The 27,131-nt window shown below is 57.3% G+C and overlaps 1 protein-coding gene across 1 annotated transcript in view; it reads left to right on the top strand.

The window, feature by feature from the left end:
* LOC123355917 (protein unc-13 homolog A-like) overlaps positions 1 to 27,131 on the top strand; it is a 122,173-nt gene that overhangs the window by 56,068 nt on the left and 38,974 nt on the right. The window contains exons 12-27 of the mRNA XM_044998782.1: positions 2,797 to 2,896; positions 4,838 to 4,887; positions 7,070 to 7,148; positions 12,668 to 12,673; positions 13,370 to 13,441; positions 14,034 to 14,253; positions 14,534 to 14,761; positions 15,957 to 16,098; positions 17,025 to 17,194; positions 18,195 to 18,310; positions 18,900 to 19,063; positions 21,236 to 21,386; positions 23,718 to 23,786; positions 24,250 to 24,339; positions 25,313 to 25,447; positions 26,890 to 27,023. Of these exons, the coding sequence (XP_044854717.1) occupies positions 2,797 to 2,896; positions 4,838 to 4,887; positions 7,070 to 7,148; positions 12,668 to 12,673; positions 13,370 to 13,441; positions 14,034 to 14,253; positions 14,534 to 14,761; positions 15,957 to 16,098; positions 17,025 to 17,194; positions 18,195 to 18,310; positions 18,900 to 19,063; positions 21,236 to 21,386; positions 23,718 to 23,786; positions 24,250 to 24,339; positions 25,313 to 25,447; positions 26,890 to 27,023 (1,926 nt within the window). The remainder of the gene's footprint in view (positions 1 to 2,796; positions 2,897 to 4,837; positions 4,888 to 7,069; positions 7,149 to 12,667; positions 12,674 to 13,369; positions 13,442 to 14,033; positions 14,254 to 14,533; positions 14,762 to 15,956; positions 16,099 to 17,024; positions 17,195 to 18,194; positions 18,311 to 18,899; positions 19,064 to 21,235; positions 21,387 to 23,717; positions 23,787 to 24,249; positions 24,340 to 25,312; positions 25,448 to 26,889; positions 27,024 to 27,131) is intronic.

Raw genomic sequence — 27,131 nt, 5'->3', positions numbered from 1 at the left:
GCTTCACTGCTCCTGGGACCGAACCTCCGAGCCTTCAGCCCCCCGGGTCACGCCGTGAGCTCCCCTCAGCAGGTCCGCCTGGCTTGCACCCCCAAAGGGAGCAGTGCACCCCAACTTCCTCCCCCTGTGACAGCCGGAGGGTTTGTCAGACGTCTGGAACACAGTGTAGAAAGTCCTTAGTTACCACAGAGAACGGAAAGTTACAGCAAAGTCCATCGGGGTGGGGTCAGTCCAGACCCTCTGAGCCCTTCTCGCTGCTTTCAGCAGCCCACACTTACCTACCCCACCTGGCCCCTCCCCAGTCCTCTGTCCCCCAGCTGCTCACACCTGGCTGGCTTCCTAAGGAGGCTGGGCCAGCCTGGGTCATTTGTTGCTAGGCGCCAAGAGCCCAGGCATTGTCTTCTGGGACTGTCCATGGCATCCATGTCATGCCTGTATCTCTGGGTCTCTGCAAAGAGCAAACAACCCTTCCCTCTCCCACCAGTCAACATGCACCACCTCGGGGAAACTGAGGCACACACAATAGTCAAACAAAACAATATGAAAAATTCACACAAGCAGAAGAGGCAGCCTACGCTCAACAGTGGCGCCTACCTGTGCGCTTGCAGCTGGCGGTGCTGGGAGGGGAGCGCTGACCCCGACGCCGGGGCTTGGCTGTATTCTCTTTAAGTGTCATCATGGGATCTTCAACCCCCATCAGAGTCAGGTGGAAAGACGCTAGGTGTCTCCTTTCATTTAAGGCACAAGTGTTCCTCACATCCCCCTGGTCTGGCCGTTCCTGAGGCAGCAGGGAGGCGCTGATGGGCTGGCCAGCATTTCCACAGGGCGGGGTAAAGCTCCCTTCTTGGTTGGAATGGAAAGGGTCCAATCTGCCCCCATATGAAGGTCCCTCCCAAATGTTAGTGGGGGCCCAGCCCCTCTGGAAAATCAGGCCCCTTGTGTTCAGGTTCCCAACTCCGGATGGAGGAACGAACTTTGCGACAATTTTTGGCCTCTTCAATTTTTTTTAAACCTTTAAAAGTTTTCACTTTAAACCACTCGCCCTTTCCGAAGAGCCCACAGCAGCTGCTTTGCTGGCTGCATGAGTTCAGCCTTCCTGCCGCACTGGGGTTTCCAACCAATGTAGGATTGAATTCACTGGACTGGAGTCACGTAAACCTGGTGTGGCTCTGGTGTTCACTGTATCAGAGCCACGGGGGCTCTGGAGGGGCATCAGTCTATTACCTGGGTGTTGTATTAAAGCAGGAAGAAAACTTCCTGGAGGGCGTTTATCTTTCCAGGCTGCATCCATCCTATCCATCCCCTCCCGAGTTGCAGAGATGAAGAAATTTGATGGTTGCATCCCTGGAATGATGTGAATAATTCACAGATGTTGGTCTCTGCTTTTAATATTGAACAGCTCTACTTTTCCATGGTTGGGTGAGCAGAATCGCTCCAAAATGGAGAGGACGCAGCCACAGACTTCTTTCTTGGGTTTCTTACTTTGTTTAAATTATAGACCGAAGCTCTTATTTTAAAAAGCACACAGTGAGCTTTGGAATTATTAAAAATTAAGAAGGGATGGGGAATCTCAGATGTAAAGTGTGTGTTCTGCACTCAGCGGCTCCCGCCAGTGCGGGGGTTGGGGGTCAACATAGAAGATAACCTACTACTGCTACTTACCCCTGACGGTTACTTCTCCAGCTCAAGTGGTAGCAGTCTGTGTTTGCAGTGATGGTTGCAAACTCCAACCCTCCTGAGGCATTGTTCACTTACTTGACTGGATGAAATGACTCGAGATATGGGATGGCATTTGGGCAGAAATCTTGGACAGCCCTTTCCTGGAGGAATTGGAGCTTAATTTTCAGTGCAGTTCTGCACCTCCTGGGTCTCCTGGGACCAGAAGCAGAAGTCCCTTAGTACTGTGTGTCTGAGTCCCAGCCCATGCAGAAGCTGCGAGAACTGTGATATTGGGAGGGAGACTTCCAGCCTGGCTTGGCCGCTCCTAGGGGCTTGGATAGCGCAGAAGCCAAGTGACCTTTCAGAGGAGCAGTCGTGGTGGTTGGGTGCTTATCTGAACTTGAGCCTCCAAACTTTCAGAGTGTTCCTATCGCTGCTTTCGTGCCGATGCCCCAGGGCAGGGCTCACAAAACAAGCGTGAGGCTGGGAGTCAGGACTCCTGGGTTCTGTTCCCAGCTTTGCCGCCAAGTCACTTCCCTTCCCTTTGCAGCTCGCTTTTTTTTTCTGTTAATGGCTTAATTTTGGATCATGTCCGATTCTGGATACCACATCCCGTTAAATTCCACTCCCGTTCTCCCTTACCAGCCCAGAGGGAGGTGAGCAACCTCTGCCTCTCAGCCTTCCCCTAGACTGTGTGTCAGCAGCGCCATGCCCCGGGGGGGCAAAGCCAAAAATGGGTAGACACGGGCATGTTGCCTTTGCGGAGATGTTTAGCTAATTCCAGGTGAATTCCAGGCGTGCTGAAGATCCCATCGCTGGTGAGCTGGAAATAAATCGTTCATGCAACATTGGCCAAACAGCTGAAACAAAAAGCAAGAGGGACACACACACACACACACACACACACACACACACACACACACACACACACACACACACACACACACACACACACACACACACACACACACAAACAATCTGGAGCCAGATGCCTTCATCAAACACTCTGGCTCTGTAGGAAAGTTGCAGACATGGGTGTCCGTGCACGTTGGCTGGGGGCCATCCCCCGGGCTGGGTCTGACCCCCCACCCCCGTCCCTGAGTGAGGCCCCACTAAATACCTGACCTGTCTGTCCAGTTACAGAGAGCGGGAGGACGTGGAAGTCCAGGACGCCAAGTCCCGAGCCAAGGCCAACTGGCTAAAAGCATTCAACAAGGTTTGCATGCAGCTGCAAGAGGTGAGTGCGCCACCAGCCGGCAGGGGGCAGGGACCTGTCCAAAGAGGACTTAGACAAGGCAGATTGACGGCTTTCTCCAGCCATTGCAGCCCTGGGTTGGAATCGGACGGGGGATGACTCCCGGGGCGGTGGGGAGGGGGTTAGCAAAGGCATGGCCTGGTACAGCCCTGGCTCACTGGGCCTGGTGGGTCCCAACCGAGGGTGAAAGCCCCCCAGCTTCCCCCATTTGCCCTTGCCAGAGATCATGGGCTCAGGGCCTCCTTGCTATCAGCCGGGCAGCACTGACCAAGCCACCCTCCATGGAAAGGAGCAGGAGGTTTCTTCATCTAACTAGAACCTGCAGAGCACGTATCGGGGCGGCTAGTGCACGGCCTGGAGTGCTGGAGACTGCTGGGCAAGGTGGGGGGCAGGGGAGCTGGGGGGAATCCGGAGAGGGGGCTTTGGGCAGAGCCGACCGAGCCTGCCTGCATCACCGCATGCACCTGCCCAGCCCTTTGGGCCCTGATGAGCTGCGTGTTCCCCGTGAAGTCAGCAGCGCTTCAGGCTACGTCTACACAGCACAAGGTGGGCATGGGCCAGCCGCCCTGAACTGGCCTGAATCCGGGGGGCTCGGCTACGTGACGACAGCCCCGCACAGGCTAGCGGGCCCAGTATGGACCCGGAGTCCGCACTGGGCCTGGGTTACCAAGCTGAAGCCCCAGCGGTGCGGCTGCCGGCTGCGCTGACCGGATTCAGGCAAGCTCGGGTGCTGTGTAGACATTCCCCTCGCCTGGGTTTCTTCCCCAGGAGACGGGTGGAGTGCGGCGCGCTGCAGCAGGCGACCCGGCAGAGCTCAGTCCCGGCTGTGTCTGGTTCATGTACACGTTGATCTGTCCTCGTGGCTCCCTCCCCCACCTCCACCCCCACCCCCGTCGCTTTTATTGAGTTGACCATTTTTTGTTCTGTTTTTAGACTCCATCCTCCATCTTTTCTTTTTCTTTTGGTTCCGGATTCGCCCCCCTGGGGCGTCGATTCCCTCCCCCGCTGCTTCTCTTTTCAGTTGTTCACCACCCCAGCCCTTGTGGCCGCGTCTCCCCTCCCCGTGGGGCAGGGCGGTGGCCCGCATGCAGGTAAGCATGTTCGCTTGAACCCGGACCCGCGCTGTGTGTGCCCATCCTGCTGTGTGGGGATATGCGTGTGTGAGCGCGTGTGTGTATGCACATGTGTGTGTGCGCATGCATGTGTGTGTGCGGGTGCGGGGAGGACGGGGTGCCACACTGAGGGGCCGTCACTGGTGTTTGCTCCTGTTCTCCCCCAGGCTCTGCTGCACCCCCAGATTTTTTCCCAGTCTTGGCAAGGGAAAAATCAATTGGGAAAGCAAAGTCCTCCATGGATGTCTGGTCTCTACTCACATCCCTCTGCAACAGCCCATCCCAGATATACTCAGCCTCCCATATACTCTGCCGGTCCAACATCTTCCAAAAGAGTCCTGGACAGAACAGACCAGGCAAACTTTTCTGCTCAATTCGTTGGCTTCCGGATTCCCCCAGCACATGGCCTCTGTAGTTTCTGTGCTACCAGCAGTGGGTTAATCACCTTTGTCAAACTGCTCAGCAGCAGAGCTCCTTGCTAGAATCTGCATGGCCAGAGGGCTGGGCGGTTTGTTTCTCCTGCTCATCTAGTTGAATTTAGCTCTTGGTTAAATGCAGCTGTTATTTTGCTCATTCATCTCCGGACTCTCTAATATATTTTATTCCCTGTCCCTCGACCCACATGAGCCCCCCTGTGTCTGCTGCGCTGTGTATTGTTGTTCAACGCTCCCTGTGTGTCTCCAAGCACTTGTTCTTCAGCACAGGGAAGCCCCAGTAAATCTGCTGCTTGTGGCTCGCCCCGGCTAGCTGCCTGCCCTGGTTCACCTGCATGTCCGGGAGGCAGCGCTGACTCTGTCTGTCTGTCCCACAGGCTCGGGGAGAAGGATCTGGCGAGGCGAAGTCGCTGTGGTTTAAAGGCGGGTGAGTAACCGGGCAAACCTGAAATCTCTTCCGGCCCCAGGGCATCTGCGAAACCTGAGCCCCTGGCGTTGGGGGCTGGGGTGGGGGACACCTTGGATACGTGGGCCTTACGGAGTGGCCCTGTGGGGCGGGGAGCACTATGGAACTAGATCCACCTCCCCAGCCCACGACAGCCACAGAGGGTCCGTTTTTCAGAGTTGGGCCTTTTCCGTAGGCCGCTCCAGTGGGCACAGGTCAGTTACTGCAACGGGAGGGTGGTGCAGATCGGCCAGGCCCCGGCAGCACCCGAGCCAGCAAACTGCTCCATGTCTCCAATGGAACGAATTGGGCAGAAAAAGCCAAGGAAGAAGAGAAAAGAGCAAGTGTGTCCGGCTGTCACGACCCCTGTGCTGCAGGTTGCAGCAGGTCCCCACCCCCTTTCTGCACTCTAAGTGCCCAGGATGTGCCAAGCATCGATGCGTGTGATGCTCTTTGCTCTCTGGACATGCCGTGTTTGGTCCCCTTCCCGGGCGGCGTGTCACAGTCCCGTCTTCCAGACCTCTCGGGAAGGGCCCTGCATGTCCGACTTCCCAGGGGGAGAGGAGGCTAGGGGCTGGCTGGCTGAGATGAAGCAGCAGTGACGTCTCTGCCCAGCCATCCCTCGAGAGGCAGGGAGATGTATCAGCCACACTTCCCCCATGGCGGATACAGTGGGACCTGCTTCCAGGGAGCTCTGGTCTCCTGGATCTGTGTGGAGAGACCCAGAATTAAAGAATCTGAGAAGCCCCCACCTGCCATGTCACGCGGCTCAGCTGTGACGAAAGGCAAGTGATCTGTACCGAGGCTGCTGACCGTGGGCAGGCCTGGGGTTCTCCCTGGCTCCCATCCCAAGGCAGTGGCACTGGGTCTCCAGAACTCCTGGCCTGAGCTACGTAGCTATTGGAGCGGGTCAGGAAACCAACAGGTTTTTCCCTGAGAGATTTCAAGTTTCTAACTGAGGTTTCAAACCCAAACAAGCCTTTTCATTTCCCCTTCCTGCCATTCCCTTGCCACGGCAAACTGTCCAGCGACCCCGCAAAACGCCGGGGTGAGGCAAAATGCACGTTGCGTCGCAGCGTGAAATGCCTTGTCTGGCTCTAAACTGAAAAACCCCAAACAAAGCAGCCCTGTCAGGCCAAAGAACCGCTTTTCGGAGTGTCGCTTAGGGACAGAAATGCCCGTTCTGACGTTTAGGGCGGGAAAGATCCAAGGTTTCATCCGAATTGACACTTAAACGTTTCACTTGCAACAAACCTGGGAGGTTTTTAGTGGGAAAACTTTCTGCACAAACTAGTTACAGCAGCTGTAGCAGTAAAGGAGATTGTTCCCCATACGGAGCCGAGGGGGCTGGATCATCCGCTGCCAGGCACCTCGCTTCCTTGTTCGCGTCTGTGCACAGTGGGGACAAATTGCTGCCCCTGACTGAGAAACCCCAAAGCCAGCCCCAGGGCGCAGCATTTCCCGTTGAAACCAGCATGGGGGCAAAGTTCCGGGACCCACCGTTGACAAAAGGCCGAAACTTACGGAAATTCACATTTTTGTTCTTCCGGATAAACCCCCTTTCTCAGGGCGAGTCCCTCCCCGTTCGCAGTGGAGTGAGCGAACCCCGAGCGAGGCCCTTGGAGGGATCATTCCTGCCCCCGGCCAGGGTTTGTGGTCTCTCTTCCCACCCCCGGCCCTTTCACTGCTACATAGCTGCTGCTGCTGAGCTGTGGTCTTGGGGATCCCGGGGGTCTCTCCCTGGCTGTGTGGCTGCAGGGTCTCTGTGACGGGGAGGGGACATGCGCAGGAGCGGCTGGTGACTCCTCGTGCACCGTTTCAGACCCTGCTCCGTTCCCCTCTGTCTGTGTCTGTCGGGGACAGGATGGATCTGGAGAGCCTGGCAGGAATGGGCACAACAGATGGGCTGAATGCGGGGGCAGCTGGGTGGGACCCGGTGCTGTGAGCTACAGGAAATCCGTCAGGCTGATCGGGCCGTCCCTTCTGGCCTTCAGCTCTGTGGCTCGAAGGGGGCTTGGGGCAGGGGGTGGGCCCACCGCTACATTGACCCATCCGCTGCCCACCCTGCAGGGCGGGGACGCGGGTAGGGCAGGGGCACACAGGAGCCGCGGAGCATCTCCGGGGTGTCTCAGTCGGTCCCCTCTGACTCTTGTCTCTCTTCCAGGCCTGGCGGCGGTCTGATCATTATTGACAGCATGCCCGACATACGCAAGAGAAAGCCAATCCCCCTAGTTAGCGATTTGGTGAGGCTCCTCCTGACACCGCTGGCTTCCCTGGCTTCTGTGCTCTGCCCCCGCTGGAGTGCGCCGCGGAGCTGCCCCGAGCCGGGTTAACCAAAGGGCTGGTGGGGCTGCCCCTCGGGGGAGGGGGCCTCTCTTAGCATCAGCAGCGGCCTCCCCGCTCGCCCGTCAGTGGCCCCCTCCTCCTTGAATCCAGCTCAGGCGCTCTCCGCCCCGCTTGCCTGGCTGGCTCCGTGTAACATGGCTGTGTTTCTGTTCTCTTTCCTGTGGTGCTGGCTGGCTGGCGGGGTGCTACCGCAGGGGAGCGGCGGTCAAGTTTCTGCGTTGCATTGACAGCATGCCTGATATTAAGCCTGGACGCAAATCCCTCCCACTAGTCAGCGATCTGGTGAGCTCGTGGTCTTCCGAGTTAAAGAGAGAGCCCCCTTTGCATCACCTGCCCGGCCCCTCCCTCCCTCGCCCGGCCCAAACCCTCCACTGAGCCCCAGCAAGCGCCCCCCGAGAGGCTTCTGGAGCACAGGGCAGGGAGGGGCACAGGACTGGGGTGTGGCGGGCAGGCCTGGTCCTTGGAGCAGGAGTCAGGGCAGGTGGTGAGCGGGGGAGTCGGTAGCCAGGAGTCAGAGCTGCGGTCAGACCTGGAGCCGAGGGTCAGGACTGGGTCACCGAGGGTGAGGCAAGGCATGAGCAGGGCTGGGTTCAAGGCTGGTACAGGAGCAATTGCAGCCACTGAACTGCTGCTGGGCTTGAGCCGGTCTGCTGACTCTTTCCCCCGCCAGGCAGCCGATCCAGAGAACCGCCCTGGCTGGGCTGCGCGTGGGTTGGCTCCGCTGCAGGCCCTGATTCCTGGCAGGGTGGGTGTGCGAGCACTGGAGCCATGTCTCCGAGCAGGCGTCACTCCCTGGCTGCATGGATAGCACAGGCCCCTCCAAGCACGGAACGAGCGTGCGAAAACCTAGCAGCAGCCCCGCGGTCGGACTGCTCGCCCGGCCCCCTCCCCAATGCTGACCCACTGGAGCCCTTCGTAGGCGTGCTAAGATGAGCGAAACCCGGGGGAGCTCGGTCACTGACTTCGGTGACTCCATTCAGACATTAGCCTCTGCGCGGCAGCTGGGCCTGCAGATAGGGGCATCCAGCAGAGCAAAGGCCTCCTCGGACGCGTCTGGGAGACTCTGCCCTCCAGACGCCATCTGAGTGAGTGTGTGCGAATTGCTGGGGCAGACCCAAGACATGGAGAAGGCCGGAGAAATCCTGACAGTCTCAAACATCAGCGGAGAGAAAGCCAGGAAGTGCAGTGACTTGGCGAGGAGCTGGGGCTGAGTGGAGAGCTGGAGCAGGGTTGGATCAGGCGTCCCGGCCTGGGCCCACCTCTGTTCCCTGTTCACCCTGCGTTATGGCTCACTGAGGTTTTTACAACCAGGCTGGACAAACCGCTTTCGGGCTGGTCTAGGTTCACATGGTCCTGCCTCAGCGCAGGGGTGACCTCTCAGGCCCCTTCCAGCCCGACATTTCTGGGACTCCCAGGGACTCCCCTCTTGGGGGTGTCACTTGCTGCCCTTGAAGGAAGTTGGCCGTTAGCTCCGCAGAGCTGGCCGTGGGGGTCTGCCCCCCAGCCCCTCAGGCTCCTAGGGAATGAACCAGCCTGCTGGGAGAGTGCGGAGGAGGTCACTGTTCCAAAGGGTGCTGTCTCTTTAACTGGTTCTGGGGCCTTGTCCAATACGGGGCATCAGTCCGAGTCCTTCTGTGGCAACATTTGGTTTCTAGTTTTGTTCCCAGATCCCTTCACAAGGGCAGTGGAAATCTTCCCAGCAGCATCCAATGCATTCCCGTAATTCCCAGCACACAGACAGCACCACCCAGCGCATTCCCCTAATTCACAGCATATAGACGGCACCATCCAGCGCGTTCCCGTAATTCCCAGCACACAGACCGCACCACCCAGCGCATTCCCGTAATTCCCAGCACACAGACGGCACCATCCAGCGCATTGCCCTAATTCCCAGCACATAGACGGCACCACCCAGCGCATTCCCGTAATTCCCAGCACATAGACGGCACCACCCAGCACATTCCCGTAATTCCCAGCACACAGACAGCACCACCCAGCGCATTCCCGTAATTCCCAGCACACAGACAGCACCACCCAGCGCATTCCCCTAATTCACAGTATATAGACGGCACCATCCAGCGCATTCCCATAATTCCCAGCACACAGACGGCACCACCCAGCGCATTCCCGTAATTCCCAGCACACAGACAGCACCACCCAGCGCATTCCCCTAATTCACAGCATATAGACGGCACCATCCAGCGCGTTCCCATAATTCCCAGCACACAGACAGCACCACCCAGCGCATTCCCCTAATTCACAGCATATAGACGGCACCATCCAGCGCGTTCCCATAATTCCCAGCACACAGACGGCACCACCCAGCGCATTCCCGTAATTCCCAGCACACAGACGGCACCATCCAGCGCATTGCCCTAATTCCCAGCACACAGACGGCACCACCCAGCGCGTTCCCGTAATTCCCAGCACACAGACGGCACCATCCAGCGCGTTCCCGTAATTCCCAGCACACAGACGGCACCATCCAGCGCATTGCCCTAATTCCCAGCACACAGACGGCACCACCCAGCGCATTCCCCTAATTCACAGCATATAGACGGCACCATCCAGCGCGTTCCCATAATTCCCAGCACACAGACGGCACCACCCAGCGCGTTCCCATAATTCCCAGCACACAGACGGCACCACCCAGCGCATTCCCGTAATTCCCAGCACACAGACGGCACCATCCAGCGCATTGCCCTAATTCCCAGCACACAGACGGCACCACCCAGCGCATTCCCGTAATTCACAGCACATAGACGGCACCACCCAGCGCATTCCCGTAATTCCCAGCACACAGACGGCACCACCCAGCGCATTCCTGTAATTCCCAGCACACAGACGGCACCACCCAGCGCGTTCCCGTAATTCCCAGCACACAGACGGCACCATCCAGCGCATTGCCCTAATTCCCAGCACACAGACGGCACCACCCAGCGCATTCCCGTAATTCCCAGCACATAGACGGCACCACCCAGCGCATTCCCGTAATTCACAGCACATAGACAGCACCACCCAGCGCATTCCTGTAATTCCCAGCACACAGACGGCACCACCCAGCGCATTCCTGTAATTCCCAGCACACAGACGGCACCACCCAGCGCGTTCCCGTAATTCCCAGCACACAGACGGCACCACCCAGCGCATTCCCGTAATTCCCAGCACACAGACGGCACCATCCAGCGCATTGCCCTAATTCCCAGCACACAGACGGCACCACCCAGCGCATTCCCCTAATTCACAGCATATAGACGGCACCATCCAGCGCGTTCCCATAATTCCCAGCACACAGACGGCACCACCCAGCGCATTCCCGTAATTCCCAGCACACAGACGGCACCATCCAGCGCATTGCCCTAATTCCCAGCACACAGACGGCACCACCCAGCGCATTCCCGTAATTCACAGCACATAGACGGCACCACCCAGCGCATTCCTGTAATTCCCAGCACACAGACGGCACCACCCAGCGCATTCCTGTAATTCCCAGCACACAGACGGCACCACCCAGCGCGTTCCCGTAATTCCCAGCACACAGACGGCACCATCCAGCGCATTGCCCTAATTCCCAGCACACAGACGGCACCATCCAGCGCATTGCCCTAATTCACAGCACATAGACGGCACCACCCAGCACATTTCCGTAATTCACAGCACATAGACGGCACCATCCAGCACATTCCCGTAATTCACAGCACATAGACGGCACCACCCAGCACATTCCCGTAATTCCCAGCACATAGACGGCACCATCCAGCGCATTGCCCTAATTCCCAGCATATAGACGGCACCATCCAGCACATTCCCATAATTCCCAGCACACAGACGGCAGCATGCAGGGCATTCCCGTAATTCACAGCACATAGATGGCACCATCGAGCACATTCTCCTAACTCACAGCACACAGACGGCACCATCCAGCACATTCCTGCAGGTCTCTCCATATTCTGCTGCATTCAGGACACTCTCATAATTCACAGAGTATATTCCACTTTATGGAGCACAGTCCCATGCCATTAGAGCAAGCCATATACACTACAATATACAATACACATGCGCCCGTAAGTAACAGGATATACCCGTACAACCAGTGCATTCCTGTAAGTAACTTCTCTAACCCACACGCTCCCGTAATTCACAGACTATACACTGCTACATATGCGTTGCTGTAAATCTACTGACTGGACTGTGCACTGCTGCAGCCGATGCTCCCTTGTAATCCATAGGATATAAGCCACTGCATGTGCCACCCTCCCATAATTCACAGACTATATACCGTTACGCGCACTGCTGTAATTCACAGCATATTGCAGTGGCAAGGCTCATCCAGCCCCAGTCAAGCTCCCCTCCGTGCAGACCCCACACGTAACACGCAGCCTGCTTGGTGCTATTTTCGCTGGTGACAAAGAAGGACAAAATTTGAAACTGGACCCCTTCTCGCCTTCTCACCTAGGCTCCCCTCTGCCTTCCCCTCCCCCTCATCAATCCATTGGTTGGGGTTGTGCTCTGCACCCCGCCCCAGGGATTCTGTTGTCCTCGCGTTTCTCTCCAGCCCAGCTGCCTGGCCTTGCTCCTTTGCTGCCTTGTCCGCTTGGTGCCCGCGTGCTGCTCTCCCCTGGCCCCGCTGATGCCCCTGCGCTGAGTGTTGTGTTTGTCTCTCTGTGTTGGTGCTGGAGCGATCCTGGGTTGGGTGGCGAAGGGAAGGTGTCTGCACTGGGCTGTAGTATGTATAGCGGGATACGGGCAGCAGGGAAGATGCCCCGTGGTTGTGACTCCTGGTGACTCGCTGCACTGGGAGGCATTTTATCCGCATCCACCATGGACAGCTTTATCTCTGTCGCAGCCGGGCTCCCTTCCTTGGGTGACCCCTTAAACCCCAACCCCGTAGAAAGATCCCCACCGACTCCACTGAGCTTCAGATCAGGCACTACACGCCCAGGAAGCAAGCTGGCCCTGCCCGGCGGCAGTGCCCAGATGAAGACAGATGGGACCGTGCATCCTCTCTTCTCAGACAGAAGAATCTGCTGTTGCTCCAAAGCAGTGACAAAGAGCCCCCCCTGCCCCCGCCAACCCCTATCACTGGCTCAGAGCCATACCTGAATCCTAAACCTGCTTCCTCTGGTCCATGCCTTCATCTTGTTACGCCCACGCTCAGCCCCCCTGAACCCCTGAGGGGCCGGGGGGTCGCTGCAATATCCCTGAGGTACAGAATGCAGCTAGTTCCAGCTCCTGGCTGAGAGTGAGGAACAGCAACAGAGAACTGGGCAGAAGTGGGTTAGCGTTTGGTGCCGTGTGTTTCCCCATCGACTCCCTGTGACAGAGAGGAAAGAAGTGGGACTGGACTTCCCTGCGTGAAAGGGTCGATATAACTGTCTTTTGCTTTCCATCCCTCTGGCTCTGGGCTCCCTCGCAGGCTATGGTGAGTCCGGCTTTGTTTCTCGCACCTGGGTTTCCTCCCTTGTCCTGTTTCTTGCAGAAAATATTCGGGGCTTTAATATAAACGGCCGGGCTCATGAGCCGCTCCCGCGGCAGAGAACTGTCGATTGGGGGCGGGGGGGAGGATCTGGAGGTCGAGTCAGACCACCCCAAACTGTTTGAATGGGGATGAAAATGGAGGCCAACGCGGGCTGGTGAACTGGGTCCTGTCTGGCCACATGCCGTGAGGGCTGCCTGAGTTGGGGGCAGGTGTCTTTCACCTGGCGTTGAGGAGCTTCCCCGTTGTCAGAGATGAGGGCTCTGGGCTTGAAGGGTTGTCCTGCTTTGGTAGCTACCATGTGACTAATCCTGAACCCCCGTTTCCCTGCCCAGGCTTTGGCCTAGATGCCCAGAGGGCTCGTGGCCTTGGCGTGCTAGTCAGTTCATCCACCCCCTGCTGCAGCAGCGCCCAGGACCATGTCTGAATGCGTCCCACTGGCCTGCTGAGTACTTTGGCCATTGGGCCCGGCTGGGGCATGTCCCTAGAGACGTTCTGGAGATGCTGCGGTTCCCACCACACTGAGGAGCTGGGCATCTTGCCTTGAGACCTGTGCTTTTAAAAGCCCACCGGCTGGGGGGCGGGGCTGGCTGTGACTCCTCCCCGCTGATACAGCTGTTCGGTTCTGTTTCGCTCCGACAGTCGCTGGTCCAGTCCAGGAAAGCCGGGATCACGTCAGCACTAGCATCAAGCACCTTAAACAATGAAGAGCTAGTAAGTGCCACCCCTCGGCATCCCTGACTCTGCTGTCGCAGGCTCCAGACACCGAGCCTGTCAGACTGCACAAGCGAAGCGGGGTCGGGGGGGGGGTGTCATCCATGGGACAGGGCCCTGCCAAGGAGGAGACGGGTGCTGCAGGGAAGCGGTGCAGATGAGATTACTTGTTCCTGAGTCAGCGCTGAAGCAGGGTGGTTACCAGGGGCTCTGTGCCGTGAGAGGTGTCATCTCTCAGAGGGGAAAAAAATAACCAGCCTGCTCGTGGCTGTTAAAGCTTTCCCAGCTGGGGTATGAACTGGGCTAATCCCAAGGAAGGTCATTGCATTCTGCCCACTTGCTCTGGTGTCCTTCATGCCCATCCCGTTGCTGCGCGCTGTTAAGCAGCGGCTGTGTCCCACCCCAGAGCTGGCCGCACATCAGTGGCAGGGGAAGGTCTGCATGCCCAGTACTGGAGGGATGGAGACCACTGTGTCTATAAGCCCCATCTCTGGGGGTCTTTCGCTGGCTGGGAGCAGCCCTGCCCCGCTCAGACAAGAGCCTGGATGGTGTGAGCGGTTTTTCCTTTCCTCTGCCCCGTCTCTTTGCTTAGAAAAACCATGTTTACAAGAAGACCCTTCAAGCCTTAATCTACCCCATCTCCTCCACGACCCCCCACAACTTCGAGGTGTGGACCGCCACCACCCCCACGTACTGCTACGAGTGCGAGGGGCTGCTGTGGGGCATCGCCCGGCAGGGCATGCGCTGCACGGAGTGCGGGGTGAAGTGCCATGAGAAGTGCCAAGACCTGCTGAACGCAGACTGCCTGCAGAGTAAGGGGGCGCAGCCTCTCTCTTCCTTCGGCTTCTAAGGGTATTGGGGTGGGGGGTTGTCAACAGACCCTAAGTGATTTAGGAGCACAAATCCTAAGCCTTCTGCCTGCCTTCGATGTCTTACAGACCCCCATGCAGGGGCCAGAGGGGGGAGGGTCTTACATACCCCTGTTAACTCTTTAATGCCAGCACGGAATGAATGCTTGGGAGGGGGCCACCCCAGGGCGAGTGCTCCCCAAAGGCAGTCTGTCCCAGAATCTCCCCTCCCAACCGCCCCCAGGAGCGGCCGAGAAGAGCTCCAAGCACGGGGCCGAGGACCGGACCCAGAACATCATCATGGTGCTGAAGGACCGCATGAAGATCCGGGAGCGGAACAAGCCGGAGATCTTCGAGCTGATCCAAGAGATCTTTGCCGTCTCCAAAGCCACCCACACCCAGCAGATGAAGGCCGTGAAGCAGAGCGTGCTGGATGGCACCTCCAAGTGGTCGGCCAAGATCAGCATCACAGGTAGGGGCAGGGCCAAGCCGACGTGCCCTGCCAGCCCTGGACACGCACCCCTGAGCCAACACTGGCAGAGGGGGAGGGGAGTAGAACCTGCGGCCCCCTGGAGATCTCTGGAGGGCCCCATCCCACCGTGATGACGCTGGAGCTGGCACCGTCCAGCACCACATCATGGGGACACCATGCCACCGTCTGCACGCCGGGCCAGGCACTCTCAGCTCTATTGCTGCTGGGCAGTGCCGGAATGAGGGCAAGGCGAGGGAGGCACTTGCCTCGGGCGCGGAAGGTGAGGGGTGCAGAAAGTCTCTCATTCGGCGGCAATTCAGCAGCAAGTCCTTTCCTCCAAGAGGGACTGAGGGAACCCGCCACCAAATTGCCGCCGGTCGTCAGCAAGGGAGAGGGGCGGCACGTCCGGCTCTTCGGCGGAAATTCGGCGGCGGGTCCCTCAGACCCCCTCGGAGGGGAAGACCTGCTGCCGAATTGCCACCGAAGAACAGCGGCAATTCGGTGGCAGGTCCTTCCCTCGGAGAGGAACCCGCCGCCGAAGAGCCAGATGTGCCGCCTCTGTCCCTTGCCTTGGGCGCAAAAATCCCTAGTTACGGCTCTGCGGCAGGGCATGAAACGGGCTAAGGACAGAGCAGCGCATGCTGGGACCTGAAGGGCTGCAGCTCCCTGTTAATGAGGCTCTCGACTCCCAGGGCTCTGTGTGCATATCTCTGGAGCCCAGCTTTGTCCCCTGCTGGGGATCTCGCAGCAGGATAGGTCAGGTCCCTCGTGCATCGAGGGGTAGCTATTCTTCTGCTCTCGTTAGCCCAGTGCAGAGACTGTGCCAAGGGCAAGCAGCTGAGAGGAAATTAACCGGGCGCTTTTCTCCCTTTGGGAGCCCAGGAAACACGTCTCCAGCGCGGCTTTTGGCAAAAGGAAGTGAATTCCCATTAAATCCCGCACCAATCCAGCTGGATGCCTGGATCCAGCCCTTGCAATGGATCCCAAGCCAAGTCGGGCTCCTCTTTCGAGCGCTGGCTGATTTGAAAATCGCTTGTTGCCCGGTTGTTCTGTATCTGCCATTGATCCCTGTTTTTATCTGTTCTCTCTGTTGTGTGTGTATTGTGTCTCTGTGGGGCTGGCTGGTGCGTGCTGCCGTGTGTGTGCATATAAACATTTGTGCCTCTGTGCGCATGGGGTGTGTGTTGTGTCATAGTTGTCTGTGCCCAGGGCCTGCAGGCAAAGGATAAGACGGGCTCCAGTGACCCGTATGTTACTGTCCAGGTTGGAAAGACGAAAAAAAGGACTAAAACGATCTATGGAAATCTAAATCCGGTCTGGGAGGAGAATTTCCATTTGTAAGTTACATCCTACTCCCAGCCCAACCTCTCTAGTCCCCAGGGCTGCCCTGGCGCGCGGGGCCGCCTGTTCCTTCTTCTCCGTCACCCAGGTCTGCAGCTTGATTTGCGTCCACACTGCACAGTGACAGGCCTTGGACCAAGGCACGGCGGGTTTTAGGCTCTGTCCCAAACCCCGTCCTCGGACCTGGGCCCAGAGCGCTTGCTGGCCTGAGTCAAACTGATTTGTGTGCGGCCCGAAGGGGGGCGTGGGCTGAAATCAGAGTCAGACCAGGGGGGGTGAGCATGCTGTGTAGACACCCCCCCCCCACCGACTCCTGGTGTGCACTGGGCTCACTATATCTGGGATGGATTTTCTCCGGGGGTGTTTCTCCTGGTTGTTTCCAAACCCTGGTCAGGAATTTGGAGGGGACAGCCTCTCCCCTGGGACATTACAGCACTGGAAGGATTGGCCAACCTGTGGCTGTAGGTCCTGTGGCTTCATGCTACCTGAATGCCTGATCTTCCCACCCTTCCTGCAGGAGACCCTTGTGTCACCTGAGCTTTCTGCTAGCGCTCTCTGCCGGACGCCCAAGGAGGCTGAATTCCAGCTCTCCTGGGTCAGGATTGTAGTTGGACAGGTCACCCCTAGATACAAAGCCTGCACAAGGTCCGTGCACCACTTAAGTCGCACTTAAGCCCGGTGCATGGGCCGTGTGGGAATTAAAAAGTGCGTCCGCACACCAGCACTGTCTGTCGACGGCGGGGAATGGCAGGCTCAGAGGATGCTGGTCCGGGGGCAGTTACCCACCCCCAGCACTCACAGGGTCTGAGGGAGCTCCCCGGTGAATAGCTGGGTTTTGCTGGGGCATGGGCGGGGGGTTCTTTGCTAGGAAAGAACAATTCATGGCATTGCTCTGGGAATTTCTCTGTCCTCCCCCCGCCAGCGAATGCCATAACTCCTCCGATCGGATCAAGGTGCGGGTCTGGGACGAGGACGACGATATCAAGTCCCGCGTCAAGCAGCGCTTTAAGAGAGAATCCGACGACTTTCTGGGCCAGACGATCATAGAGGTCCGGACGCTGAGCGGGGAGATGGATGTCTGGTACAACCTAGGTAATTCCCTGTCCCCGGCACAGTCAATATACAACTCTAGGGCCCGCTCCAGCCCCCGCGGCAGTCAGTGACCCGCTCCCATTGACTCCACTGGCTGCGACTCTGCGGTACGTCGCGATTTCCGTGCAAACGAGATTGAAAAGCTTTTCAGAGTTAGCAAGTCAGAGTGTGTTGTCGCTCTTTATCATTTACACGGCCGGAGTGTCATTGTATTGTATTTATTTGTTACTGCATCATTGGACAGTGGCCACAGGGCTGGCAGGGACCTCCTGGGCCCCGGAGCCCAGTCCCTGCTAGCGCAGGCAGCTCCGGCTGATAATCCTGCTCCAACACACATCACGCTCCATCCTCAACCCAGCTAGGTCGTTTGTCCCCAAAGCTCCTCTCGGGAGGCTGCTCCAGAGCCTCTCTCCTCTGATGGTTAGAAACCTGCGTCTCCTTTCCAGCCTGTGTTTGTCCCTGGCTGGATTTATCCCTGTTCGTTCTTCTGCCAGCGCTGTCCTTTCGTTTCTCTCCCTCCCTGGCGTCCCCTGCACCCCCACGTGTGTATCGACAGCAGTCAGACCCCCTCCCAGCCTTTATTCTGCCGGGCTATCCAAGGCAGGTGCTTGTCTCCTCTCGTGAGGTGGGCCCTGCGTTCCCCTGATCACCCTAGGAGCACCTGCCCATCCTTCTTCAACTGGACGCAGGAGTCCAGACATGATGAACGTGCCAAAATTCATTGTTGTTTGTGATATGATACCACCGACAGGAACCGTACGTAGAGACAGTCCTCATCCCGGAGAGCCAGAGCTGAATAGACCAAGGCAAGAGCGTTATCCCCTGTTACAAACAGGAGCTGAGGCCAGTGCTTTGCCCCAGGTCATAGCGGGCATTGAACCCAGCCGCCCTACATGCCAGGCCCAAGCAGTGCCCCCCCAAGCCAGCTTTGCCTTTTGCTGTTGTAAAAGGGCCATCAGTGAGCTAATGCGTCCTCTGCTTCCTGCTCTCCTGGCCTCAGACAAGCGGACGGACAAGTCGGCCGTGTCCGGAGCCATCCGGCTGCACATCAGCGTGGAGATAAAGGGAGAGGAGAAGGTGGCCCCGTACCATGTGCAGTACACCTGCCTGCACGAGGTGAGCCATGCCCCAGGGCCTCGCCGCTCCCACCCCACCCTGCTCCTTTTGTCGTCAGAACGTTGGTTTTAAAGTGTCTTCAAGTTTCAAGTGAATTTGCACGGCCTGGTCTGGGAGCCCCAGAGAACGAAGGGCTCCCGTCCTCGCCAGAGCGGGCACAGCAGGGGCACTGATTCTGCCACGCCCTGCCCCATGCCAGCGTGCCTCACCCGGGACTCAGAGGGACCGCGTAGGGAGCTTGGTCTCCAGGGCTAGTGGACCTGTCTTCCTAGGGCATCTGTTTATATGGCCCCCGGCCCCTGGATCTGAGTATCCCTGCCCACTCCCAGCTACAGCCCAAGTCTCCATCGCAGCAGCGGGTGCACCTGTGCCAATCAGGCAGTGTTCTTGCAGTCACTTTCCCTGGTGCAGACGCTTACCAGGGTGCCAGAGAACTGAGCTCTCCATTTACAGGGTCAGCTCAGCGGTGCCGGGCCTCTGATACACACAGCAGCGTTATAATCCCTCCCCAGAGCCACTCGCACTGATTCTCCCTTTGGCACCCTTCCTAGCGGTGACCCTGAGGGCTCTCTTCTGTCCTGTGCATTAGAACCTCTTCCACTTCGTGACGGACATACAGAACAACGGGGTGGTGAAGATCCCCGAGGCCAAGGGGGACGACGCCTGGAAGGTGTACTTCGACGAGACGGCTCAGGAGATCGTGGACGAGTTCGCCATGAGATACGGGGTGGAGTCCATCTACCAGGCCATGACGTGCGTCTCTCCCGTTTGCTCCCTCTTTGTTCGAAGGGGTTCAATGAACACAGGGCAAAGGGTAAAGATACAGGGCCAGATCCTCGGCCGGTGTCACCAGGGGCAGCTCCCCTTGAAGTCAGTGAGTGAAGTTGATTGACGCCAGCGGAGGCCTGTCCTGTGCCGTGGGAGGGGAGAAAGGTGTCGCACGTCCCCCCCCTGGGATTCCCCATCTCCAAGAGCCCCTGGCACTGATGTCCACTTGCTTTCCCCACATGGGGGGGTGCAGAGCGTTTGATTAGTCCAAGCCCAGGGTGCGGGTGCGGGAGCGACAGACACACGGAGCCTGCAGCGTCCCCCCTCGGGCTGGCTGCTGTGGAGTCTCCCAATGGGCAGGGGAGAGGCGCACGCCACCTTCCAGCGTCAGAATGGTTCTGGTTTTAAGAGAAAGGTGCAGGGTTCAGTCTGCTCCCAAACATACGCACTGCACACCCACGCCCTACACACACTGCACATGCACTGCACACCCACGCCCTACACACACTGCACATGCACTGCACACACACTCCCTACACACACCCCGCACACACTGCACACACACTGCACACGCATGACCTACACACCCTACACACACTGCACACACCCTACACACACTGCACATCCACGCCCTACATACACTGCACACACCCCGCACACACTGCATACGCATGGCCTACACACCCTACACACACTGCACACACTCTACACACATTGCATACACACTGCACACACATGGCCTACACACACTGCACATGCATGCCCTACACACACTGCAGATGCACTGCACACGCTCGCCCTACACACACTGCACATACACTGCACACAAACTCCCTACACACACTGCACACACCCTACACACACTGCACACACACTGCACACGCATGGCCTACACACCCTACACACACTGCACACACCCTACACACATTGCACACGCACTGCACACACATGGCCTACACACACTGCACATGCATGCCCTACACACACTCCAGATGCACTGCACACACATGGCCTACACACACTGCACACACACGCCCTACACACAGTGCACACACACTGCACACGCACGCCCTACACACGCTGTACACACACACCTTACACATGCTGTACACGCACACCCTACACACACTGCACACACATGCCCTAAACACATTGCACATGCATGCCCTACACACACTGCACACGCATGCCCTATGCACACTGCACACACACTGCACACACACTCCCTACACACACTGCACACAGCCTACACACACTGCACGCACACACCCTACACACACTGCACATGCATGCCCTACACAGCCTGCACACACTGCACACACACACACTTCATACCCTGCACATGTACATGCACACACCCTACATACACCCTACACACACTGCACATGCACACACTGTACACACACCATGCACACCCTATGCACACATGCACACCCTACGTGCACATGCACCCACACACCCTACATACACTGTGTACTGCGCACACCGTACACACCCTGCACAACACACCCTGCACACACACACATTACACACACTGCAAACACCCTACACACCCTGCGCACACTGCACACGCACTACACACAGAGCACACTCTTCACACATGCACACACCCTGCATGCACACACACTACACACATTGCGCGCACACACACACACACTGCACACCTTTCACATACACACATCCTGCACACACACACACACACATCTTGCACACATGTGCACACCCCTTTCACACACACACATACACTCACCTCGCACACCCTTCACACACCACCACACAATCCAAACCACCCCCTACACACACCCATTCCACAAGCCACACGCCATGCATACATAAACAAACAGATGAACACACTCTATGCACTATCCCCTTCTGACACACTTGCTTCACAACCCACACTGCGCACAGGTGCACACACAGCAGCCCCTTCTGACACACAGGGCCCATGCACTACAAAACACACCCGCCACACGGCACGTTCGTACACATCCTACATCCCACGACCTTCCCCCGCACACTGCACCCTGCCTACCCTGCTCTCCCACCCAGACCACACCAGACCCGTCGTGCAGCATGTCCCATAACTGCAGCATCCCGGCCCTCACACACGGCCCCGGACTCTGCAGGCCTTGCAGCCTGTCATCTCTTCTCTTTCAGCCACTTTGCCTGCCTGTCCTCCAAATACATGTGTCCCGGAGTCCCGGCCGTGATGAGCACCCTTCTAGCCAACATCAACGCATACTATGCCCACACCACTGCCTCCACCAACGTGTCTGCCTCAGACCGCTTTGCTGCTTCCAATTTCGGGGTAAGTCCTATGGTGCGTAGAACTCTCCTTCCTATTTCTCTCTTCTCGGCGCTCATTGGGAGGGGAGCGGAGTAGAAGGAGCCGTGCAAAAACATCACCACCAACGGGCAAGTGCTCCCCGCTTGATTGCCACTTCGAAAACCCTCCAGTTTGTCATGGCAAATTTGCGACTGTTTCACCTCAAAGGGTAAAACTTTGCTTTTAAAAAAGCACTGGAAATTTGAGTGAAATCTGGCCCATTTTTGACCACTGGTGGAAATCGCAATGAAATCATGGATAAAAACTCACCCTTTTGCTGCCAAAAAACCTCCCCACCCAGCAGCAGAAAGCAAATCTGCCCACAGAGAAATCCCGAACGCTTTCACCAAAATCCGTTGTGACTTTTGCACGGCCCTGGTAGTTCTTGGTGAAACCTGAATTCAGAGCAAACTCTGTAGAACCCCCGACTCCCCACTGCCCGTCTGGTTCGGACAAACCTCGGTGAGATTTGCATTTTGGCCCTCATCCTGCAAAGACTGTTTGACTGTACTCATGTTGACCAGCCCAGGGGAGTTCAGTGGAATACTCACGGGTGCAAAGGAAAGTATGTGCATAAGTGTTGGCGGGACTGGGACATGGGACTGGAAACTAAAATTGGGAATGTTTCTAAAGGTGACAGATTAACATGTTAAAGGTTAGTTAGTTAGTTAGTTACCAAGTATCAGCGGGGAGCCGCGTTAGTCTGTATCCACACAAACAACGAGGAGTCCGGTGGCACCTTAAAGACTAACAGATTTATTAGGGCATTATAATTATAATATAATATATATAATAATAATATATTTATAATACATCTGCTAGTCTTTAAGGTGCCACCGGACTCCTCATTGTTTTAGTTAGTTAGCTGAGTTAAAAATGATGGTCCAATCTTGATCTCTGTTCACCCAGTGCAATTCTGGAATAACCCCATAAAAGTCCCCACCAGCAAATCCCTTTCCCCCCCAGAGAGACCTTGCGAACGGCACTGGGGCAGCATCCCAGCAGGAAACCAGCCTGGCAGCCCGTGTCCGTGCTGGCTGTGGAAGCAGGCTCAGTCCCTTTCCCAGCCTGGCTGCCGGCCAGCGGAACGTTTACATGCTTACGATGATTAGCTATTAGTATTTAGTAGTTAGTGAGGGCTGATGGGGCAAAAGCCCCAGGCCTCAGCCCGAACACCCTGACTCAGGCCTCTCCCTTCCTGTGGTGTAAACCCAGAGTGACTCCAGGAAACTCAGTGGAGTTATTCTAGATTTACAGCAGTGTAAATGAGACCAGATTCCAGGCATTAGGGTTTATTCCGGCCAAGTTCCCATTGTCCTCACTGAGGAAGGACTTCGGGCCCTTTTAAGGTGGCATCATAGAATTGTAGGACTGGAAGAGGCCTCAAGAGGTCGTCTAGTCCAGTCCCCTGCACTCATGGCAGGACTCAGTATCACCTAGACCATCCCTGACACGTGTTTGTCCAACCTGCTCTTAAAAATCCCCAATGACGGAGATTCCACAACCTCCCTTGGCAATTTATTCCAGTGCTTCACCACCCTGACAGTTAGGAAGTTTTTCCTAATGTCCAACCTAAACCGCCCTTGCTGCAGTTTAAGCCCATTGCTTCTTCTCCTGTCCTCAGAGGTTAATGAGAACAGTTCTTCTCCCTCCTCCTTGTAACAACCTTTTATGTACTTGAAAACCGATATCACGTCCCCCCTCGGTCTTCTCTTCTCCAGACTGAACCAACCCAGTTTTTTCCATCTCCCCTCACAGCTCATGTTCTCTAGACCTTTCGTCATTTTTGTTGCTCTTCTCTGGACTTTCTCCAGTTTCTCCACATCCTCCCTGAAGTGCGGCCCCCATTGTATAGGCCAGTTTACAGTTCTGTACCAGCTAATCTAGCTCGTAGTAGAGGAGAGCTTGGGCTCCCCTGCACTGGATCTCAAGGGGCTTCTCTGCTGAAGCTTCTGGACTCAGACAGACCCTGTGGTTCTCTCTGGCTCCCCAGCTCCCATCCCAGTGTCGCCAGACAGGGGCTGCTGACAACCCGGCTAGGATTAAGCTGCTGACTGCACTACACTTTGCTCCTGAGTTTACGTTTGTTTCTGCACCTTCCTGCTAAGTGTAACAGAGAGATGGTAGCTAGCATCAGTACACACGCTCCCCTCACCCAGCACGGCTCTGCGGACCCCCCCACCTCCCAGCCACAGGGGGTAGCTGCCAAGGCTCAGAGGGGGGCGGTCTGTCAACCTTGCGCTGGAAACAGCTGAGCCGGAGAGGGGGGGAAATGGGCTTTGGTTTACCTGGCGCCGGGGTGTGTCTTTGCAGAAAGAACGTTTCGTCAAGCTGCTGGACCAGCTGCACAACTCGCTCCGGATTGACCTGTCCATGTACCGGGTAAGGGGAACCAGCCCCACACGGGGTGGGGGACGGGGGTGAACACCAGCAGCCTTTGAAACGGGCTTCGGAGCTGCTCCCTGACCACCTGCCGCTGAGTCCCTTGTGCGAGGAGTTGCCTGCCGCCAGGCTAGAGCCTGTCCAGGGTTCAGGCTGGTCCAGTGGATGAGGTGCTGGAGGGGGATTCAGGAAGCTGGATTCTAGGCCCAGTGTCTGCTCCTGACCTTGGGTGAGTCATTCCGTGCCTCAGTTTCCCCAGCTGTGGGAGCAGCGCTGCTCGGCTTGGAGAGCTGTGGATGTAAATGGGAGGTTTTCCACTGGTTTCAGTGGGAGCAGGATTGGTGTTAAACACCAGGTGGGTGTGATCAGACCACCCGTTAGCTCTGAAACTTCAGCCGGTGGTACCCCCTGCTTCCTCTCCTAGCTGTCATGGGGCCCTCTAATCTTCTCTCTTTCCCGACAGAACAACTTCCCTGCCAGCAGCCCGGAGAGGCTGCAGGATCTCAAGTCGACGGTGGATCTGTTAACTAGCATCACCTTCTTCCGAATGAAGGTAACGTGCAGTGCCTGCTGGTTGGTTCCCTCTCAGAGGGAGAGATCCTCACAGCTCCCAGAGGAGAGCCACTGGGCCTGGGATCCCTCCGCTTCCAGAATGCAGCTGAACCACATATTAATTAGCTTAATTAATTGCCCATCCTGTGTACTGAAATCCAACCCGAACCACCATGGAGTTCAGTGGTAATAACAGTGCTTCTGTCAAATGGCATCTAGAGACCCTGGAAGTGACAGCAGTCCCATGCCAGGGGTCTGCCTTGCTGGCTCAGAAGGGGTGGGATTTCTCACCCCGACAGGGGGCGTCCTGCTCCGGGCAGGCAGCCCTGGGCTGGCACTAGGGACATGGTGTCATGGAGTGAGGGGGAGCCAGGGCCCTGCACCCACTTCCTGCGGCTCTCAGCCAGCCAGTAACACGGAAGGTTTATTAGGTGGCAGGAACACAGTCCCAAGCAGGGCGTGTAGGTACAACCAGGACCCCTCAGCCAGGTCCCTCTGGGGGAGCAGGGAGCTTAGACCCCAGACTTGGGGTTCCCTGCGTCTTCCCAGCCAGCCCAAAACTGAAAGACACACCCCCCGCAGCCGACTCACTCCCCTCCACCCCGGCTCCTCCTCTTCCTTTGTCCAGTTTCCAGGGCAAAGGTGTCACCTGGCCCCATCCCTCTCCTGGCTCAGGTATCGTCCCTCAAATAAAGTCATCCCCTGCTCCCCCATCCCCCGTGCAGACATTCCCAGGTCGAGCCGCCCCACTCCCTGAGCGAGGCTCCTTGTGTAACTCGGGCGGCCCGTGATGCATCCCATGGCAGCTTCCCGAGTGACCCCCGCTGTCTGGGCTCCCTCCCCTGGCAGCCAAGAGCCAAGGCCTGGCACTGCCTGAGCTCCCGGCGACGTGGGTTTTCTTTTCCAGGCAGCGAGTCCGTCTCAGGAGGCGGCCGTTGCAAAGCGTGACCGTGTCTCCCTTCCCCATCCCACAGGTGCAGGAGCTGCAGAGCCCGCCCCGGGCCAGCCAGGTGGTGAAGGACTGTGTGAAAGCCTGCCTCAACTCCACCTACGAGTACATCTTCAACAACTGCCATGAGCTGTACAGCCGCGAGTACCAGACCGACCCGGTACGTGGGGGGAGCCCCCCCTGCCATGGGATAGGCAGGGCCTTTCGGGGGCGGGTGTCGCACTCAGGCGCTGCCAGATCAGCCTTTGCCTGGGCAGCGAGAATCTCAGCTCCTAGTTCCCAGTTGCGGCAGCTTTCCTCGGAGCTGTCCCCACTTCCCGTAACCAGCTCTCCTTCCCAGCCAGCTTCCTCCCATAGACTCATAGACTCAGAATGGTCAGAAGGGACCGTTATGATCATCTAGTCTGACCTCCTGCACAACGCAGGCCCCGGAATCTCACCCACCCACTCCTGTAACAAACCTATGTCTGAGCCACTGAAGTCCTCAAATCATGGTTTAAAGACTTCAAGGTGCAGAGAATCCTCCAGCAAGTGACCCGTGCCCAACGCTGCAGAGGAAGGCGAAAAACCTCCAGGGCCTCTGCCAATCTGCCCTGGAGGAAAATTCCTTCCCGACCCCAAATATGGCGATCAGCTAAACCCTGAGCATGTGGGCAAGACTCACCAGCCAGCACCCAGGAAAGAATTCTCTGTAGTAACTCAGATCCCACCCCATCTAACATCCCATCCCAGACCACTGGGCCTACTTACCTGCTGATAATCAAAGATCAATTGCTAAATTAATTGCCAAAATTAGGCTACCCCATCATCCCATCCCCTCCATAAACTTATCAGCTGGCTCTTGGGCGGGGATTGGGCCCAGAGGAGCGTCCGCCTGCTCCTGATTGGGACGGGGACATGGCCCATCGCAGACTGGAGCTAGAGCGAGTGCCGTTCAGCACGGGGCCCCCGCTGCTCGCCCAGCTTTTCTCTCCCCCTTCATTCTGCATCCCTTTCCCTTCCCCGTTCCGCCCTTCTCTTTGATCCTCCCTTTGGAGCTCGCTCGCTTTCTTACACCCAGGAGCCCTAGAGTGAACCCCACCCTCCATATCCCTGTTTCCATTGGAGCTAAGCACTTTCCCCCGTTCATTTGGATCCAGAGCTAGCGCCTAATTCTGGGGCCCACATGCTGGGGAGCTCTGCAGCCCTCCTTTGCTCGGTGGAGCGTCACCCCGTTTAAGGCTCAGGCGAGGCACGGGACAGGAGTGCCTGCTGGCCGGCTGGGATCGCCTCTCCCAGAGAAGCCGCGTGTTGTAGAACGGGGCCCGAGTCGCCCGGTTTCCCATGTGGGGCCAGAGGGAGGACTCTGAACCGTGTGCAGACGTGTGCGCCTCCGAGGAGCCTGACCCTAGATGGGACCCCCGCCTGGTTCTGTGCCTGGCTCAGAGCAGCCTGTCCTGGTCCCCACAGGATGGGCTGGAACGGAGCTGGCAGGTCCCAGCCAAAGGAAAAGCTCAGCGTCTGGAAGCCAAACTGAGGTTGTGCCCCGTGGGACAGCAATCCCTGCATTCCCACAGGCATTAACCAGAGACTTTCCTCCCCTTGGCTTCCGGCTTTTCCCAGACCAAGAAAGGCGAGGTCCCCCCCGAGGAGCAAGGGCCCAGCATCAAGAACCTGGATTTCTGGTCCAAACTCATCACGCTGATTGTTTCGATTATTGAAGAGGATAAGAACTCGTACACGCCGTGCCTGAACCAGTGAGTACCGGCCTGGGAGCGGTCCCAGCGGCCCTGCCTCCCCCAGGGAGCGTCAGCAAAACTGAGATCTGAGCTGGTTCACAGACACCGTTCTGGGAGCATCAACGC

The sequence above is a fragment of the Mauremys mutica genome, chromosome 24 (genome assembly GCF_020497125.1).
Source record: "Mauremys mutica isolate MM-2020 ecotype Southern chromosome 24, ASM2049712v1, whole genome shotgun sequence".
NCBI classification, from domain to species: Eukaryota; Metazoa; Chordata; order Testudines; family Geoemydidae; genus Mauremys; species Mauremys mutica.
The sequence above is the reverse complement of the archived record's forward strand: the minus strand, read 5'-3'. Positions and strand labels throughout refer to the sequence as shown.